General features: G+C 44.7%; 1 protein-coding gene across 1 annotated transcript in view; it reads left to right on the top strand.

The window, feature by feature from the left end:
• LOC140201872 (electrogenic sodium bicarbonate cotransporter 4-like) overlaps positions 1 to 21,264 on the top strand; it is a 133,655-nt gene that overhangs the window by 37,904 nt on the left and 74,487 nt on the right. Inside the window, exons 5-7 of the mRNA XM_072266624.1 lie at positions 7,913 to 8,008; positions 8,251 to 8,306; positions 14,356 to 14,513. Of these exons, the coding sequence (XP_072122725.1) occupies positions 7,913 to 8,008; positions 8,251 to 8,306; positions 14,356 to 14,513 (310 nt within the window). The remainder of the gene's footprint in view (positions 1 to 7,912; positions 8,009 to 8,250; positions 8,307 to 14,355; positions 14,514 to 21,264) is intronic.

Genomic DNA, 21,264 nt, shown 5'->3' with positions numbered 1-21,264 from the left:
CCTTTTCCATAATTATCTTGAAACTAATGACATTATAATCACAAGATGCAAAGTGTACCTCAAGACAAACTTCTTTCACTTGCCCTGTCTCATTCCCTAATAGGAGATCAGGTATCACACTCTCTCTACTCTTTCTAGTTGGGACTTCAATGTACTGATTAAGGAGACTTTCCTGAACACACTTGACAAACTCTGTCCCATCTAATCCTTTTACAGTATGGGAGTCCCACTCAATATGTGGGAAATTAAAATCACCTACTATCACAACCTTATATTTCTTACAACAGTCTGCAATCTCTCTACAAATTTGCTCCTCTAAATGCCACGGATTGTTGGGTGGTCTATAATATGAAGCTAGTAACGTGGTCATACCTTTCTTATTCCTCAGTTCTACCCATGAAGCCTCACTAGATGAGCTCTACACTCTATCCTGACTGAGCACGGCCATGACAATTTCCCTGACTAGTACTGTCATCAATCCCCCTTTAACTCCTCCTGATCTATCACATCTAACGCAACGGATCCCCCAGAACATTGAGCTGCCATTCCTGTCCCTCCTGCAACCAAGTCTCACTAATGGCTATAATGTCATAATTCTATGTGGTGATCCATGCCCTTAAATCATCTGCCTGTCCTACACTACTCCTTGCATTGAAATATATGCAGCTTAGAGCAGTAGTCCCAACATGCTCGACCTTTTTTATTTCTAACTGTGTCTGTAGACTTAACAATATCTTTCTCCACACCATTCCACTATCTGTTCTGGCACTCTGGTTCTCATCTCCCTGCAACTCTAATTTAACACCCCCCCATGCAACACTAGCAAACCTCCCCTCTAGGATATTTGTCCTCCTCCAGTTCAGGTGCAAACAGCTTCTTAGACCATAAGACAAAGGAGCAGAAGTCGGCCATTCAGCCCATCGAGTCTGCTCCACCATTTTATCATGAGCTGATCCATTCTCCCATTTAGTCCCACTCCCCCGCCTTCTCACCTTAACCTTTGATGCCCTGGCTACTCAGATACCTATCAACCTCTGCCTTAAATACACCCAATGACTTGGCCTCCACTGCTGCCCATGGCAACAAATTCCATAGATTCACCACCCTCTGACTAAAAAAATTTCTTCGCATTTCTGTTCTGAATGGGCACCCTTCAATCCTTAAGTCGTGCCCTCTCGTACTAGACTCCCCCATCATGGGAAACAACTTTGCCATATCCACTCTGTCCATGCTTTTCAACATTCGAATGTTTCTGTGAGGTCCCCCCTCATTCTTCTAAGCTCCAAGGAGTACAGTCCAAGAGCGGACAAATGTTCCTCATATGTTAACCCTCTCATTCCCGAAACCATTCTAGTGAATCTTCTCTGTACCCTCTCCAAAGTCAGCACATCCTTTCTTAAATAAGGAGACCAAAACTGCCCACAGTACTCCAAGTGAGGTCTCACCAGCGCCTTATAGAGCCTCAACATCACATCCCTGTTCCTATACTCCATTCCTCTAGAAATGAATGCCAACATTGTATTTGCCTTCTTCACTACTGATTCAACCTGGAGGTTAACTTTAAGGGTATCCTGTACGAGGACTCCCGAGTCTCGTTGTATCTCAGAACTTTGAATTATTTCCCCATTTACAAATAATAGTCTGCCCATTTATTACTTCTGCCAAAGTGCATAACCATACACTTTCCAACATTGTACTTCATTTGCCACTTCTTTGCCCATTCTCCCAATCTATCCAAGTCTCTCTGCAGACTCTGTTTCCTCAGCACTACCGGCCCCTCCACCTACCTTCGTATCATCAGCAAACTTAGCCACAAAGCCATCTATTCCATAATCCGGATCGTACAGGTACAGGTTCAGTACAGGTTCTTCAGTACAGGTTCCACCTTTTCTGAAAGAGAGCCCAATGATCCAAAAATTTGAAGACCTCCCTCATACACCAACTCCTTAACTATGTGTTAAACTGTATGATCTTCCTATTTCAGGCCTCACAAGCATGTGGTGCGGTTAGCAATCCTGAGATCACAACCCTGGAGGTCCTGTCCTTTAACTTGGCACCTAACTCTCTGACCTCACTTTCCAGGTCCTGATCACCTCTCCTACCCATGTCATTGGTACCCGATGTGAACCACAGCCTCTAGCTGCTTGCCCTCCCACTTAAGAATGCTCCTACCTCACACCAGATCCATGACATTCATAAGGAAATCATCAATTAGATACAAACTAATCAAAAATTATTGGAAGGATGTAGAAGCATTGGAAAGGGTACAAAGGAGATTTACCAGGATGCTGCCTGGTTTAGAGAGTATGCATTATGATCACAGATTAAGGGAGCTAGGGCTTTACTCTTTGGAGAGGAGGAGGATGAGAGGAGACATGATAGAGGTGTACAAGATAATAAGAGGAATAGATAGAGTGGATAGCCAGCGCCTCTTCCCCAGGGCACCACTGCTCAATACAAGAGGACATGGCTTTAAGGTAAGGGGTGGGAAGTTCAAGGAGGATATTAGAGGAAGATTTTTTACTCAGAGAGTGGTTGGTGCGTGGAATGCACTGCCTGAGTCAGTGGTGGAGGCAAATACACCAGTGAAGTTTAAGAGACTTCTGGACAGGTATATGGAGGAATTTAAGTTGGGGGCTTATATGGGAGGCAGGGTTTGAGGGTCGGCACAACATTGTGGGCCGAAGGGCCTGTACTGTGCTGTACTGTTCTATGTACTATGTAAAATTACGCATGAAAGAACACAGACCCAAAAAAAAGTCAATTGCAAAGTAGTCAACGTGGTGTGTGATGTTCTCACTATAACAAGAGATGTTCCTGTACCCAACTGGGTCCATTTCCCCAGTCTCTTTACCTTTTGTTACCATTCCTTGCAACTTCAGTTTATGTGACCACGTCAAGGGGTGCGAACTTGAGAAGAAGCAGATTTAAGAGGCTGCTCTGAGTCTCTGTGTCAATGTGCAACTCATGGGGCATAAAACTGATCCTGACCCCCAAGGTTGGGGAGCAGAAGGGAGCGCGACCTTTTTGTGTTTGGCTCAGTCGAGCGGAGAGGCACAAGGGGCAAAAGCTCAGGGGTGGTTTGTTTTACAAAGCTGCAGTTTGTTGGTCCTGGGCCCAGCTCACTGCAATACAGAGACGGAGGAAAAGGTTCATGCATTTGGTCTGAAGATGAAGTGGTATAGTACGCCAATAAGACATAGGAGCTGTCTGAGTACATCTGGGCCATCAAATCTGTCTCTGAGCAAGGCTGCAATAATTTGGCACCCTTGGGATTTTAGTGCTGCAGAACTGTCAGGTTTTCCAGACACTTCATTTCACTATTTTTTTAAATGTTACAGTGGCATAATCAATTCTCCAGTGAACCCAGGGCTTACAGTGGCTTGCAGGATAGGCTGCTTCCAAGGTCTGGAAGCAGTAGGATGACGGACAGATGCGAAGGGGAGGGGGTGAAGGGCATCAGAGTTCAATTCATCCACTGTCTGAAAGGAGTTTGTACGTTCGCCAAGCAACCACAACAACAATGCAACCGATCTTTTCCACGGATGCTGCCCGACCTGCTGAGTTCTTCCAGCTTGTTGTGAGTGTTGCTTTGACCCCAGCATCTGCAGATTATTTTGTGTTAACAATGCAACAGCCTTTCGCTCACTGATCTGTCTGCACTTCGCTTCTCCACTGGTATAGAACCTCAAAACACCAAATGGAAAAACGATATCACATTTTCCGCTTGAGTGGCTCACAATCCCATGACAGGAACATTCCATTTTCCAAATTCAAACGACCTTGGTCCTCTCCGAGATACACTCAGCTGTCACTTATGCACACATTCCACAAACTCTCCCCTATACAGTTCCACCCATTCGTCAACCCCTCCCTGTTCCACTGGTACATCATTCCCCCCCCTTCCTGCTCCACCGGTCCTGTTCCCCACGGCTGTATACTGGAAATCTTTCCTCTTCCCTCTCTGTCCTGATGCTTCCACACATTCTGTTGGTTTGCCTGAGTTCTTCCCGAGTTCCAAGAAAACTATTTAGTCCAGGTAGAGGGGAAAATGGGGAAGGGCAGAGGATGGAACAAAAAGAATTAAACCTGGAACATAGAAGTTAGTACAGTACTGACCCTTTAATCTGCTCTTTGATCAATCTAACAGAGTCCTCCATTTTTCTTTCATCCGTGTGCCAATCTAAAGAGTCTCTTATCAATCCCTAATGTATCTGCCTCTACCACCACCCCTGGCAGAGCATTCCACACACCCACAACTCCCTTTGTAAAAAAAAAACCCTAACTCTGACATCCCCCCCATACATTTGACCAATCGCCTTAAAAATTATGCGTTCTATCAGAAAAGTATTTCTCTGGAGGGGAGAGTCATTAGTCCTTTGTTTGTGTAACGTGTTCCTAATGAACACCTAGGCCTGAGTTGACGTAGTAGCAGTTCCTAATGATAAAAATTCTCGGCTGTGTTGTGTAGTCTCGCTAGAAGACTAAGGTGTACCAGTGAAAGGTAATTGAATACACGGTTGACAAGCAAGAACGGCAGCCCTGATTCAAAAGAAAAAGAAAATGTGAGTTATCTAAATTGGAGAATTCAAGATTCAAGTTTATTTTTCACTTGTACATACATTGAAACATTGAGTGAAATCTGTTTGCATTAACAACCAACACACACAAGGGTGTGCTGGGGGCAGCCCGCAAGTAATGCCACAAATTTTGACAACAACATAGCACGCTCACAGTGCCCAGCAGAACAACACAGAACACAACCAGCAACAAAACAACATGAGCAAAACAAGTCCTGCTCCGCCCTCACTGCCATGCACATACAGAGTCCCATAACCCCAGGCAGGCCTCCATTCCTCTAGCGGACCTGGACTCGAGCTTACAGACACTCGGCTTCTGCTTCCCCAGTGGACTCTCAGAAATTCGCAGACTTGGCTCTCACAAATGGGCCTCTCCTTCCAGACTTCCAGTTTGACCCTTGGGACACGGTCTTCAAACCCCACCTTCTTTACTGGCTGGTCGATACTTTTATTCTCCCGTTTCTCAGGTCGTAACGCCGTAAGAGATAGGAGCAGAATTAGGCCATTTGGCCCATCAAGTGTGCTCTGCTATTTCATTATGGCTGATCCATTTCCCTCTCAGCCCCAATCTCCTGCCTTCTCCCCATATCTGTGATAAGACTGCTGAACGGATCCTGACCCGGATCTGGGCTATACCCTCCAAATATCCGGACCTGCCTCTCGGTTTTTTTGCACTACCTTACTTCCCATTTTTCTATTTTCTATTTATGATTTATAATTTAAATTTTTAATATTTACTAATTTTAACTATTTTTAATATTTTTAATATTTAATATTTGTAATCCAGGGAGTGTGAAGCGCAGAATCAAATATCGCTGTGATGATTGTACGTTCTAGTACCAATTGTTTGGCGACAATAAAGTATAAAGTGTCCTGACCAATCAAGAATCTATCAACCTCTGCTTTAAGTTACCCAATGACTTGGCCTCCACTGCTAACTGTGGCAACGAACTACTCAGATGCACCACTCTCTAGCTAAAGAAATTCCTCCTCATCTCCGTTCTGAATGGATGTCCCTCTATTCTGAGACCGTGTCCTCTGGTTTTAGACTCCCCCACCAGAGGAAACATCCTCTCCACATCCATTCTATTGAGGCTGCTGAGTTTTTCTGGCATTTCCTGCAGTTGTTTGAGTTCAGAGACAGGTGTGTGTCGGTTTTGTGTGTATACTGTGTGATTTGTCAGCCATCCACTGGTAGCTGGGCAGAGGAATGTCTTCAAGTAGCAAACTGCCAGAGGAATTCAGCGGATCAAGCTGCTTCAGTGGGAGGCAAGGAAATGATGACCTTTTGGACTTAAACTCTGCATCGGAGCCGAGAGTGGAGACAGGAGACGGCCAATATGAAGAGGGAAGAGGAAGGGCTGAGATTAGGGTCCAGTATGATTTGTGGAAGAGGGGTGAAAGGTGCAGGCAAGTTGCTCCAGGCAGGAGAGGGGAGATGGGTGAATCTCAAAGTTGAAAGTTGAAAGTTCAGTTGTTCAATAGTTCCATTTAATATCAAAGAATGTATACAATATGCAACTTGAAATTCTTATTCTCTGCAGACATCCTCAAAACAGAAAAAAAACCCCAAAGAATGAATGACACAAAAAAGAAGGAAGGACCCCAAAGCCCCCTGACCCCTCCCACACACAAGTAGCACCAGACCTCTCTCACCCCCTCCCCCAAATTATTTTAGCTTAAAGCATCAGCATACCCACCACCCACCATACAAGCAACAGCAAGTCCCCAAGGAGAGACCATGGTCTATAGTCCATCAAAAGCTAATTGTTCACATCCCACAGGCTCTCTCTCTCTCTCACTAACAAGGGAGAGACAGATATCGCTCCTTCCACAGTGACAGGGGAGACAACAGTCCCTATTTTGATGTTACAGTCAGTCTGAAATGTTGCTTTTTTATTCTGAGTTCCCCGACTCAAGAATCGGCAAATCGATTACTGAGTGCAGAGTTGTCCAAAAGCCACTCTTGCCGTCTTGGATGTTCCATCTCCCTCTACGCTTCAGTATGTGACACTGGCAAGAATTTGTGTCCACAGGGCCACGCAGGTCACTGGACGTACTGAAACACGGCCGATCGGCAAGCTCCAGGAGCAGGAACACGCCGTCATGCAGAACCACCATTCTTGAGTGCCACTGTAAATCAAAAATCCCAATAGGATCCCAAGACTCCCTGAAAAGGAAAATAGAGACATTAGAATAGGAAGTATTTAACAGTTTCGATGACGAGCTGGGAGGAGTCACCTTCTGCCGCCATCTTTAGCGGAGTAAACTTATCACCAAAGTACGTATACTATATATACTGCCCTGAGATTAGTTTTCTCGCAGGCATTCAAAATAGAACAGAGGTGTAAAATAGAATCAATGAAAAATTACCCACAAAGGCTGTCAAACAATCAAAGTGTAAAAGAAGGCAAACTGAGCAAATGCAAAAAATAAATAATATCGATAACAAGAGTTGTAGAGTCCTTGAAAGTGGGTCCATAGGTTTTGGAATCAGTTCTGTGTTGAGGGGAGTGAAGTTATCCAAGTTGGTTCAGGAGCCTGATGGTTGAAGGGTAATAGCTGTTCCTGAAGCTGGTGGTGTGGGATCTAAAGTTCCTGTACCTCCTCCCTGATGGCAGCAGAGAGAAGAGAGCATGGTCTGGATGGTGGGAGTCCTTGATGATAAATGCTGCTTTCTTGTGTCAGCAATCCCTGTAGATGTGCTCAATGGTGAAAAAGGATCTCGTGCTTTCCTGGTGTATATAAACTGTTTTCGGGCTTCCAAATGCCACGGCAGAGTTTGTCATCGAAACGTTGGTTATAATCGATACCTGCACCCAGCTAAAGGCCCAAGAAGAGCTTATGCCCATTGGTGTTTCCACACCAAACAGTGATGCAACCAATTATGATACTCTCCACAGTGTTTCTATAGAAGTTTGTCCAAAGTTTTTGATGGCATTTTGAGTATGCTCAAACTTCTAAGAAAGCAGATGCTCCGTCATGCCTTCCTTGTAATGACACGTGTGTGCCAGTCCCAGGACAGATCCAAGGAACTTAAAGTGACTGACCCCCTCCACCTCCGATCCCCTAATGAAGCCTGGTTCGTGGATCTCTGATTCCTTCCTCCAGTAGTCAATAATCAGCTCTTTGATTCAGGTTTCAAGAGGATTCAAGATGGTTTCAAGTCTACTGTAATGATATCTACATCTGTAAGATCAGAGGGGACGGAAATCTTATTCTCTTACCGCGATTGTTGCATAAGCACGCAGTGCAGTAAGTCATTTTGCTAATTAAATATATATCTTTATTTCTTTTCTTACTAACTGCTTGAATTAATGAGCGACCTGCAGCTCGCAGCCCCAACCGATCTGCTGGCATTGGGGCAAGCTTTTATCGTTCCACTGAAGACCTGGGAATGAGGCAGTCTTCCGGTTATGGACGGCTACGTAAGTCACCTGCCTGCGTTACCCGGTGACTGGGTAACTAAGACGAAAGCGTTGCATGCAGCCTGCATGCGTGCACCCACTCCTTGGTTAACGTCTAAACCAAGCTACTCACCAGTAACTAGAAGCCTCTCTCCCCAATTCTGAACCCCCCCTCACCTTGTTTGTTACGATGGTTCCTTGACCCCACTGTTCTGCAAATATCAAATTAAGTGTGTCATTTCTGTGTTTTTTTTAAATTACAGGACACGCTCAAAGCCGAAGCATGAATGATATCGCAGACACACCCAGCACCGACCAGGTAAACCTTCAACTTAGCACATGAACTTTCAAACTTTCATCAGTACCACACACAAAATGCTGAAGGAACTCAGCAAACCGGGCAACATCTCTAGAAAAGAGTAAACAGTCAGCATTTCGGGCTGAAACCCTTCTTCAGGACTGGAAAGAAAGAGAAGTCAGAGTAAGAAGGGCAGAGGAGGGGAGGAAGTACAAGGAGGTAGGTGATAGGTGAAAATTAAATGTGTCACCTACTTTCACTTATCACATTCACATGCCACCTTACATATCTTCCTCCCCCACCCCCCAACTTCTTATTCTGACTTCTCTTTCTCTCCAGTCCTGATGAAGAGTTCTGGCCTGAAATGTTTATTCACTTCCATAGATGCTGCCTGGCCTGCTGAGTTCCTCCAGCACTTTTTCGTGTGTTGCTTTGGATTTCCATAATCTGCAGATTTTCTTGTTTTTGTGAACCTTTTTCATGTAATTTTTGTCTGAATTCTTACTTCCCATCAGCTTTCGGCAACACGCACTTGGGCTGGAGGTGGATAGGTTTCTTGATAGGTGTCAAAGGTTTAAGTGGAAGATGGCATGAGAATGGGTTGAAATGGATAATAAATCAGTCATGATTGAATGGTAGAGCAGACTCAATGGGCTGAATGGCATAAATCTGCACCTATTATCTTATGGTCTTGTGGAGTACTGTGTTCAGTTTAAGAACCAGAGCCACAAGGTAATGTTATAGCTCTACAAAACTCTAGTTGGACCAGTTCTGGCTGCTTCATTTTCAGAAGGATGTGGAAGTTTCTGAGAGTGTGCAGAGGAGATTTACCAGGAGGCTGTCTGGGCTAGAAGGCATGTCTTATACAGAGGTGTTGAGCAAGCTAGGCCTCTTCTCTTTGGAGTGAAGGAGGATCAGAGGTGAACTGATAGAGATGTACAAGATGATAAGTGACATAGATAGAGTGGATAGCCAGAGACTTATTTCCACGGCAGAAATGGCTCACACGAAAGACATAATTTTAAGATGATTGGATTATATTAGATTATGAAGACACATAGTCCCCTTTTATTGTCATTTAGTAATGCATGCATTAAGAAATGATACATTATTTTCTCCGGTGTGATATCACAAAACACAGGACAAACTAAGACTGAAAAAACTGACAAAACCACATAATTATAACATATAGTTACAAACAGTGTAACAAAACCATAACTTGATGAAGAAGTCCGTGAGCACGGTAAAGTTCAAAGTTTCTTAAATGTCCCACATCTCACGCAGACGGGAGAAGGAAGAAAAACTCTCCGTGCCATGCCAACCACAATCCGACTCTGAGTCATCCGAAAACTTCGAGCTCTGATCAGCTCTCCGACACTGAGTACTGAGCGGCATCTCTGCCGAACGATTCGACCTCCTTCTCGGTCGTCAAAAGCAGGCAAGGCCGGGGATTTTGAGACCTACTCTCCGAAAGATTCCCAACCACACAGTAACGACAGCAGCGGACGGGCGTTTCAGAAATTTCGCCAGATGTTCCTCTGTGCTTTCACATCCATTCTCCATCAAATCAGAATTGTCCACGGCCCCTATTTAACAGATACGACATCATTTTTCACCGGAGAGCTGCGCACGCGCTGCAGGCTGCCATCTTCTCCTCCCGAAAGTATAGGAGGGATGTCAGAGGTGAGTATTTTACACAGGGTGGTGGGTACATGGAACACACTGCCAGGGGTGATGGTAGATGCAAATACATTAGGAACATTTAAGGGAGTCTCAGGTGGGCACATGGATGATAGAAAAGTGAAGTGGAAGGTAATATAGGAGGGAAGGGTCACATTGATCTTAAAGTAGGTTAAAAAGTCAGCAGAACATCGTAAGCCAAAGTGTTATGTTCTACGTAAATTCAGAGGCCACTTTATTGGGTACCTCGTGTACCTCTTAAATTAGCCAATGAGTGTATGTTACTTATCCGTGTAAGCAGAACAAGTGCTACACGTGCCCTTACACTTTCTCCCTTACCACCATTCAGGGCCCCAAACAGTCCTTCCAGGTGAGGCGACACTTCACCTGTGAGTCGGCTGGGGTGATATACTGCGTCCGGTGCTCCCGATGCGGCCTTTTATATATTGGCGAGACCCGACGCCGACTGGGAGACTGCTTTGCTGAACACCTACGCTCTGTCCGCCAGAGAAAGCAGGATCTCCCAGTGGCCACACATTTTAATTCCACATCCCATTCCCATTCTGACATGTCTATCCACGGCCTCCTCTACTGTAAAGATGAAGCCACACTCAGGTTGGAGGAACAACACCTTATATTCCGTCTGGGTAGCCTCCAACCTGATGGCATGAACATCGACTTCTCTAACTTCCGCTAATGCCCCACCTCCCCCTCGTACCCCATCTGTTACTTACTTTTATACACACATTCTTTCTCTCACTCTCCTTTTTCTCCCTCTGTCCCTCTGAATATACCCCTTGCCCATCCTCTGGGTTCTCCCCCGCCCTTGTCTTTCTTCCCGGACCTCCTGTCCCATGATCCTCTTGTATCCCTTTTGCCAATTGCCTGTCCAGCTCTTGGCTCCATCCCTCGCTCTCCTCTCTTCTCCTATCATTTTGGATCTCCCCCTCCCCCTCCAACTTTAAAATCCCTTACTCACTCTTCCTTCAGTTAGTCCTGACAAAGGGTCTCGGCCTGAAACGTCGACTGCACCTCTTCCTAGAGATGCTGCCTGGCCTGCTGCGTTCACCAGCAACTTTGACATGTGTTGAATGAGTGTATGTTCATGGTTTTCTGCTGCTGCAGTCTATCCACTTCAAGATTTGACATATTGTGCATTCAGGGATGCTCTTCTGCACACCACTGTTGTAATGTGTGGTTATTTGAGTTGCTGTCACCTTCCTGTCAGCTTGAACCAGTCTGGCCATTCTCCTCTGACCTCTCCCGTTAACAAGGTGTTCTTGCCCACAGAACTGCCACACATAGGATGTTATATAAAGCCACGAGGGGCACAGACAGGGTGAATGCTTACTGTCCTTTTTCCAGATTTGAGGGCACAGGTTTCAGGGGAGAGGCTAGAGATTTAACAGGACTTTGAGGGGCATGAATGTGGAATGAGCTGCCAGAGCAAGTGGTTGAGACAGGTGCAGTAACAACTTCCAAAGGACAGCTGGACAGTACACAGATACAGAAGGTTATGGGCCAAATACTGACAAATGGGATTAGTTTGGATGAGACAACTTGTTCGGCATGGACCAGATGAGCCGAAGGGCCTGTTTCTATATTGCATAATTCTATGACTTACGAATTTTTTAATTATTTCTATTTTGACTTTAAAATAATCCATTTTAATTTCGATTCAGGTGAATATGTTTAATACATCAATGCCACAATGAGATGGGTTGAGGTGGTGGCATATAGTGTAGCGGTTAGTGGCATGAGGTTACTTCTGGCCCATTTCCTTGGTTCTGCTGTTTTCAGAGCTGGAGGGTATAGAATACTGGAGCACTAAATCACAGAAACAGGCCCTTCAGCCAATCCAGTCCATGTTGAATTGTTGTCATATCCAGACCCATTGACCTGCACCCAGACCATAGTCCTCCCACCCATGCACTTATCCAAATTCCTCTTCAATGCTGAAATCAAACCTGCAACTACCACTTCCACTCATTCACCCTTGAGAATGGAGAATTTCCTCTTCAGGTTTTCCTTAAATATTTCACCTTTCACCCTTAACTCATGACCTCATGTTCTAGTCTCACCCGACCCCAGTGGGAAAAAAGCCTGCTTGCCTCTCTATACTCCTAATAATTTGTATACCTCTATCAACTCTCTCTCATTCACCTAAACTCAAGGGAATAAAGTCCAAACCTGTTCAGCCTTTCCCTATACCTCGGGTCTTCAGAGACCAGCAACATCCTTGTAAGTTTTCTCTGTACTCATTCAATCTTAGTGATATCTTTCCTGTAAGTAGGAGACCAGAACTGCACACAATACTCCAAATAATGTTTCAGCAACTTCAGCATCCTGTACAACTTCAGCATAACATCCCAACTCGTTTACTCAATATTTTAACAAAAACAAAGAAAATGCTGTTGATTAAAATGAGTTACAAATGTTGGAAAAAGGAAATGGGGCAGCAATTCCTTCTTGGCACTATTGTCACCAACCCTGGTTCCAATGACCATGGAGAGCTGAAAAAAGTGCAAAAGAGATCTACAACTGATTTGCCGGGACTTGAGGAACTGAGTTGGGACTCGATTAGCTGGTGCGTAAGAGATTGAGGGGTAATCAAAAGAGGTATATAATATCACAAGGGTTAAGAAGGGTTAAGCACCCCTGATTTACAGGGAGATGGGTCAAATGCAGACAAATGGGACTGGCTTAGATGGGAGAATCTTAGTCGGCATGGAGGAGATGGGCCGAAGGGCTGTGTGATTCTCTGACTCTATTATCAAACAAGCCCTAGTAAGAGACAGGGCAGTAGCATGTTTTGCTCACTGGACTAAAAGTATAGCTATTGAACAGAGGTTACCATCCACAGAAGGTAACACTGGCCCGGTGCCTGAAATAACGCATTCCTTCTGACCTTGTGAGTGGATGTCGAGCAGGATTCATGAATGAACCTTTCATCATTAGCTGGCTCTTCCTGCTGACTCACTGTGACTGGCGAAGGACGCAGTGAGGCTCAGTAGCATGCCTTTGGGGAGAGGTTATAAGACGTGAGGATCTGGCAAGTCAATTCCATTCATCTGTGTTACACAAGAGATTCTGCAAATGAAAATGTTGGAGGAACTCAGCAGGTCAGGTCGCATCTATGGAAAGGAATAAGCAGTCGACGTTCTGGGCCGAGACTGTTCTTTGGAACTGGAAATGAAGGGGGAAGAATCCCCTTCTGGCTTCTTCCCCTTCATTTCCAGTCCTGATGAAGGGCGTCAGCCTGAAGCATTGGCTGTATGTCCCCACCCACTACAACTTCCCTGTTCTGGCTTCTCACCACTTCCTTTCCAGTCTTGATGAAGAATCTCAGCCCAAAACATCAACTGTGTATTCCTTTCCATAGATGCTGTCTGACCTGCCAAGTTCCTCCAGTTAACACAGACAAAATGCTGGAGGAACTCAGCAGGCCAGGCAGCATCTGTGGGAAAAAGTACAGTCGACGTTTCAGGCCGAAACCCTTCGGCAGGACTGGAGAAATAGAGCTGAGGAGTAGATTTGAAAGGTGGGGGAAGGGGAGAGAGAAACGCCAGGCGAAAGATGAAACTTGGAGGGGGAGGGATGGAGCAAAGAGCTGGGAAGTTGATTGGTGAAAGAGACAGGAGGCCATGGAAGAAAGGGTGGAGGGAGAAGTGCTTAGAGGGAGGCGATGGGTGGGCATGGAGATAACATGAGAGGGGGACAAGGGGATGGGAAAAGGTGAAGGTGGAGTGGAGGCATTACTGGAAGGTTGACAAATCAATGTTAAAGCCATCAGGTTGGAGGCTACCCAAATAGAATATGAAGTGTTGTTCCTCCAACCAAAGTGTGGCCTTATCCCTACAGTGGAGGAGGCCATGGATGACCTTATCCCCTTCACAACTTTCCATCCCCTTGTTCCTCTCTCATGATATCTCCTTGCCTGACCATCACCTCCCTCTAGTTCCCCCCTTCTGTCTTCTATGGCCTCCTGTCTCTTTCACCAATCAAATTCCCAGCTCTTTGCTTCATCCCTCCCCCTCCAACTTTCACCTATTGTCTGGCGTTTCTCTCTCCCCTCACCCCACCTTTCAAACCTACTCCTCAGCTCTATTTCTCCAGTCCTGCCAAAGGGTCTCGGCCTGAAACGTCAACTGTACTTTTTCCCACAGATGCTGCCTGGCCTGCTGAGTTCCTCCAGTATTTTGTGTGCGTGTTGCTCAGATTTCCAGCACCCGAGGACTCTCTCTCGTTTGCGAAGTTCCTCCAGTTTGTGTTTGTGTTACTGAGGGTTTATTATCCACGTTTTCAGGTGATTAATTCGGTTCTCACCTTCTGCTAGGCAGCCACCCACCATTCCCAACTCCGACTCTCAAACCCCTTTCACTCTTCACAGCTCAAGAACAAATTTAAGAAGAAGATACCTCCCGATTCCGAAGCCTCGAACATCCTCGTGGGAGAAGTGGACTTCCTGGAAAAGCCTTTTGTCGCTTTTGTCCGTCTCTTGCAGCCAACAATGCTGGGTGGACTGACCGAGGTGGCTGTGCCAACAAGGTATCGATCGGTACAGCCAGAGAGAGCACTAAAATAAAAGTAAATCTTATGTGTATGTGATCAGATACTACCCTGAGACTCATTTTCTTGCGGGCATTTAGAGGAAAATAAAGAAATACAATGGAATTTATGCAGAGCTATACATAAGACTTACAAACAATCAATGTGCTAAAGAAGACATGGTGTGCAAATAAATAAATAAATAATACTGAGAACGTGAGTTGTAGAGTCCTTGAAAGTGAGTCCATAGGTTGTGGAATCAGTTCAGAGTTGTGGTGAGTGATGTTATCCACACGGGTTCGGGAGCCCGATAGTCTTAGGGTAACAGCTACTGCTGAACCTGGTGGTGTGGCACCTAAGGCTCCTGTCCCTCCCGCTTGATGGTAGTAGCAAGAAGAGAACTCTGGTGAATCCTGTGGTGTAAACACAGATGGCAATCGAGATGACGTCACTACAGATGGTTTAGAAGGGCTGGCCACAGATATTTTCAAAGATACTTTAACTTCCATTCTATTGCACTGATTTGAATCATTGTATGGTTACACTTATCCCATTGCTGAAAATTCTTATTATAATTGAAGTCCGCTCTGTAGATCTTTACTCTGTGTTGCCTGGGTGATCGCAGTGGAACGTGTACAACAGGGTAGGAGTTTTCATGAGTGGAAGAACACCACAAGAAAAGGGGGCTGTAATATAAAGTTGAGATGTGGCGAGAACTCTTCTCACAGAGCAATGAATCTCTGGAATTCTCTATCCTGGAGCATTGTGGAGGCTCGAGAGGCGGTGGATACATTTTTGAAAGACAAAGGATTTGGGGGCATGGGGAACTGGCAGAGAGATGAGATAAGCCCTGGTAAATGGCAAGTTTGAGAGGTCATGTGCCCTATACCTGTGCCTATTAAGCCACTGAAAGCAATATATTAGGATGGGCCTTCGACTGATCTGATCAAGACCCTGCCTGTAAAAATATTGATATCTTGTGTGTTTGAGTAGATAGTGAAGAGTTCTGTCCAAATTTCCAGCATCATTGCAACCAGTGATTCAGACACTAAGAATGCTGTCTTCCAAGTAATCATATATTCAATTGTGGTTAATCGTTTGTTCAGTCTTCGGTATACTGGTCAATTAACACTTTGTGCTTGGTTTTGCACAAACCTACTTAGTGGTTCCCTGCACGTCAACAGTGTTATGAATGCAATCAGCTCTTGCTGAGGAGTTGTAAATGGCTTCGGGCCAAATGTAAACTCAATGCAATGGTTAGGCAGCTTTGATTTAACTTTTCCGTTTAAGGCCTAGGTAAAGTGGGCATGCGTAGGATGTTTCCAATAGTGCGTAAGTCCACCACCAGAGTACACAGGCTCAGATTAAAAGGGAGTTCCTTCAATACAGAGATGACGAGGAATTTCCTTAGCCAGGGATGGTGAATCTGTGGAATTCGTTGCCACAGCCAGTTGTGGAGGCTGTTATGTTTTGTAACACCAGAAACTAATTGAAAGTAAAACGTGGTATACTTACCTACTTAGTTTTTCTTTAATGAGGTGCTCAGATATGACATGGTGGCACAGTGACGTGTGCCATTCACGTACTTCTTACATATAACTTGTAATGAATTATGTAAGCAAACACAGAATGCTTAATCAAACAAAATATTTACAATATTACTCAAATATTACCAAAATATTGAGCACACTACACTCCTCCCTGCTTAGATATAAACTCCAACTCAATATGTAAGGCATTGCTCTATTGTCATCAAAATTCTTAGAAGTATCTTAGTGATATGACTCATTAAACTTATGGTCCTATGTAATTCACATTCTATTGATCCAGGTTTCTTAGGAAGAGTGATAAATACTGATTTTTTTTTCATCTCTTCTGGTATTATTCCAGTCTCATAAATGTCATTAATTAAATCAGTGAGTTTTTCAATTCCATAATCTTCAAGGGCAATAATTTGTTCTATTACTAATTCATCAGGATCTCCCGCCTTTCCTTTCTTCATCTTATTTATTGCATTACGAACTTCAGATTTTAAAATACTTGGACCTTCAATGTTCTTCTTAATTTCTGGTTTTTCACCTCAATCATCTTCAAACAATTTCTGAATATACTCAGTCCATCTGTTAATAATTTGAATAATACCAGAAGAGATGGAAAAAATCAGTATTTATCACTCTTCCTAAGAAACCTGGATCAATAGAATGTGAATTACATAGGACCATAAGTTTAATGAGTCATATCACTAAGATACTTCTAAGAATTTTGATGGCAAAAGCTAAAAGTAAGATACAAGCTGAAATAGGTAAAGAACAATATGGTTTTGTGAAAGACAAAGGTACAAGAAATGCGATATTGATGTTAAGGATACCATTGGAATGAGGTATTCAAGCGCAAAAAGATTTATTTGTTTGTTTTATCGACTACACAAAAGCATTTGATAAAGTGAAGCACAATAAGTTATTTGAAATATTACAGGAAACTAGATCTAGATTCGAAAGACCTCCGCCTAATCAGAAGTCTGTACTGGGAACAAACTGCCGCTGTAAGAATAGATGGAGAAGTGAGTCAGTTTACAAAAAGCCAGAGAGGCATTAGACAAGGGTGTGTTTTACCCCTGATTTGTTTAATGTGTACAGTGAAACAATATTACAAAAAATAAGAGACATCTTGGAAATCAAAGTTGGTGGTGAAAACATCAATAATTTTAGATATGCGGATGACACTGTGTTAATTGCAAGTACGGAGGAAGAACTACAAAACTTAATTGATATAGTTGTTGAAGAAAGTGCAAAAATAGGTCTATCTATCAATTGCAAAAAGACAGAATGTATGGTGATATTCAAAAAGAAGGAGAATGCTATCTACAGGCTGAGAATAAATGGGGAAGACATAAAACAAGTAAAGGACTTTTGCTACTTAGGAAGCTGGGTGACATCAGATGGCAGGTGCGACATGGACATCAAAAGAAGAATAGGGATGGCAAAAGACACCTTTACGAGAATGAAGAGTCTACTGACCAACACTAAACTAGGTATGACAACCCGCCTCAGAGCACTGAAATGTTACGTTTATTCAATTATGTTATATGGATCAGAATGTTGGACAATATCTAGTAACATGAGGAAACGAATTGAAGCAGCAGAGATGTGGTTTTTGAGGAGGATGCAAAGAATATCATGGATGAAACGAATATCTAATGAGGATGTCATGAACAGAGCAAGCACAAAAAGAGAAATGATATATGAGATCATGAAAAGGCAACGTAACTTCATTGGACATGTGATTAGGAAAGATGATTTGGAATGCACGGTAATTATGGGAAAGATTGAAGGGAAGAAAGCAAGAGGAAGGCAAAGACAAATGATGATGGAGACAGCAGCCAAAGAATTGGAAATGAATACCAATGAATTGATCCACTTGACCCGAAACAGGAGTGTGTGGGCCATGGCAGTCAAAGCTCAAACTGAGCATGGCACCTGATGATGATGATGATTGCTCTCTAGTCATCATGTGTGTATATATACACTACATTACATTATACTACTATATAGGTAGCCACAGCATAGTAAATTTTAAATTGCCCCATTCAGGCCTGAAGATTTAAACACTGTGGAGCCTCTCTTACTCTTGCAGGATAACATCTTTCCTGACGAGAGGGATCACTTTGCTTGGCAGGTGAGACTTGTGGCTGTGAAACAATCTCAGGTTCTGGGGCCTCCTCCATGGTAGTTGAAGAAGTTGACACTGGGACTGCAGGAAGAGCTTCTGACAGCTCAGGACACCTTTCTTCTTGAACAATTGCCTCCGCTCTCCTCAACCGATCGATGTGTCATCTCCAGGTGATACCGTTCACAATGTCCACTGTGTAGGAGTGTGGTCCAGTTCTGTCCTTAATCTTTCAATGCCCACTTTTGATCACCTCTGTAGTCCCTCAGCAGGACTGCTTGACCATGAGTGAAATAATGAACCTCCTTGTTTGAGGAGCCCTCAATTTGTCTCAGCTGTTAGTCCTGCATAGTTCTTCTGATATTGGGTTTGAGGAGATCCAAGCATGAGCACGAGGACAACTCAGGAACAGCACTGGTTGTGGAGTGTGTTAGATTGCAATATGCAAGGAGGAAATTGAGCTTCTGATTCAGTGTATTGTGTTGACATTGCTTACAGTGCATTCTTTAGATTCTGGACAGACCTTTCTGCCAAACCATTGGTATGGAGTAGATGTAATATGTCTTATTCCATTCATTTTCAGGAATGACTGAAACTGTTCCACAGCAAACTGTGGCCCGTTATCACTGACTAAATGTTCTGGAATACCAGTTCTTGAGAGAAGGGTTCTCAACGCATCAGTTATGGAGGCTATCGGGAACACTTCTGGCCACTTTAAAGCTGCATCCACTATGACCAAGACATTTGTGCCCACGAATGGTCTGGCAAAATCCACATGAATTCTCTACCAGGGTGGTGCAGGCCATACACGAGGATGGAGAGGTGCTGCTCTTGGCATTTTCTGGACACATTGGGATTCTGAATGGTGCCTGGCAAGCTGCTTGATCTGCTGACCTATCCCAGGCCACCAGACGCATCTTTGAGACAAAGCTTTCATTTTGACCACACCTAAATGACTGGTATGTAGCTCCTCCAGCACTTAGTTTGCATGGTAGAACATCTCCCATGCAATCCCCATCAAGAGCATCCCAGTGCTAGTAATGGGAGCTGGAAATTCTGTTGCACATTACAGCCATTTTGTGAAGCCATGTCGACCTGAGACAGCGTAGGCTCTTTTCTGGTTTCCCTTTGGATCATCCATAACAGGGAGATTTTTGATGTGCATTGGGAGAATACATCACGAGGAGTATCCCCTTTTGTGAATTTTTCAGCTATTTCCTTTTCCAAGGGTAAACTGGACAATCTATCAGCATTTTCATGATTAATTCTCTTCTTGAATTCAATCTTGCAATTGTGTCCTCCAACAAACAGAGCCCATCTCTGTATTCGTGCTGCTGTTGTTAGTGGAACACCCTTCTGTGGATTGAAAATGGATACCGCAACACTCACAACACGCTGGAGGAACTCAGCAGGTCGGGCAGCATCCGTGGAAAAGATCGGTCGACGTTTCAGGCCGGAACCCTTCGTCAGGACTGTAGAGGGAAGGGGCAGAGGCCCTATAAAGAAGGTGGGGGGAGGGTGGGAAGGAGAAGGCCGGTAGGTTCCAGGTGAAAAACCAGTAAGGGGAAAGATAAAGGGGTGCAGGAGGGGAGGTAGGGAGAGGATAGGCAGGAAAGGTGAAGAAGGAATAGGGGAAAGCACAATGGGTAGTAGAGGAGGCGGAACCATGACGGAGGTGATAGGCAGCTGGGGGAGGAGGCAGAGTGACATAGGGATAGAGGAAGGGAGGGAGAGGGAATTACCGGAAGTTGAAGAGCTCTATGTTCATACCAGGGGGCTAGAGACTACCTAGGTAGTATATGAGGTGTTGCTCCTCCAACCTGAGTTTAGCCTCATCAAGGCAGTAGAGGAGGCCATGTATGGACATATCTGAATGGGAGTGGGAAGCAGAGTTGAAGTGGGTAGCTACTGGGAGATCCTGTCTGTTGTGGCGTACGGAGCGGAGGTGCTCAACGAAGCGGTCCCCCAATCTGCATCGGGTTTCACCGATGTAGAGGAGGCCGCACCGGGAGCACCGGATGCAATAGATGACCCCAACAGACTCACAAGTGAAGTGTTGCCTCACCTGGAAGGACTGTTTGGGGCCCTGAATGGTGGCAAGAGAGGAGGTGTAGGGACAGGTGTAGCACTTGCGCTTACAGGGATAAGTGCCGGGTGGGAGATCCGTGGGGAGGGACGTGCGGATAAGGGAGTCGCGGAGGGACCGATCCTTGCGGAAAGTGGAGAGGGGTGGAGAGAGAAAGATGTGCTTAGTTGTGGGGTCCTGTTGAAGGTGGCGGAAGTTGCGGAGGATAATGTGCTGGATCCGGAGGCTGGTGGGGTAGTAGGTGAGGACAAGGGGAACTCTGTCCCTGTTGTGGTGGCGGGAGAATGGGGTGAGAGCCGAAGTGCGGGAAATGGAGGAGATGCAGGTGAGGGCATCATTGATGACAGCAGAAGGGAAACCATGATCCTTAAAGAAAGAGGACATTTGAGATGTCCTGGAACGGAAAACCTCATCCTCAGAGCAGATGCGACGGAGACGGAGGAACTGGGAATAGGGAATGGCATTTTTGCATGTGGTGGGGTGGGAAGAGGTAAAATTGAGGTAGTTATGAGAGTCAGTGGGCTTGTAGAAAATGGATACCAGTGGTTGTTGATCAGTATTGAGGGTATAAACTCTCTCCCTTACTAGTACTGGTTGACATGTTTTACAACCCAAATGAAATGCAAAGCCTCTCTGTCAATCTGTACATAATTTTTCTCTGCAGTGGTAAAGGAATGTGATACAAAGACTATGGGGTGTTCACTTCCATCACTCAGAACATGTGACATGACTGCACCTGTACCATTATGAGAGGTGTCACAGTCAAGCTTCACTGGAAGATGTGGATTATAATGTGTGAATACAATGTTGAAATGTCACCATTTCCTCTACCTTTTGGAAAGCCACCTCACACTGCTTTGTCCATTGCCATTTCTTCCCGATTTGTTTTAATGAGTTCAAGGGGTGGAACACAGTAGCCAAGTCTGGCAGGCACCTGTTATAGTAATTGACAAATTCTAAACTGCACTGCAACTGTGGCATGTGCTTAGGCCTTGGAGC

This window comes from Mobula birostris, chromosome 8 (genome assembly GCF_030028105.1).
Source record: "Mobula birostris isolate sMobBir1 chromosome 8, sMobBir1.hap1, whole genome shotgun sequence".
In the NCBI taxonomy this organism is placed as follows: domain Eukaryota; kingdom Metazoa; phylum Chordata; class Chondrichthyes; order Myliobatiformes; family Myliobatidae; genus Mobula; species Mobula birostris.
Note: the sequence above shows the minus strand (reverse complement) of the source record. Positions and strands in the feature narration are given on the sequence as shown.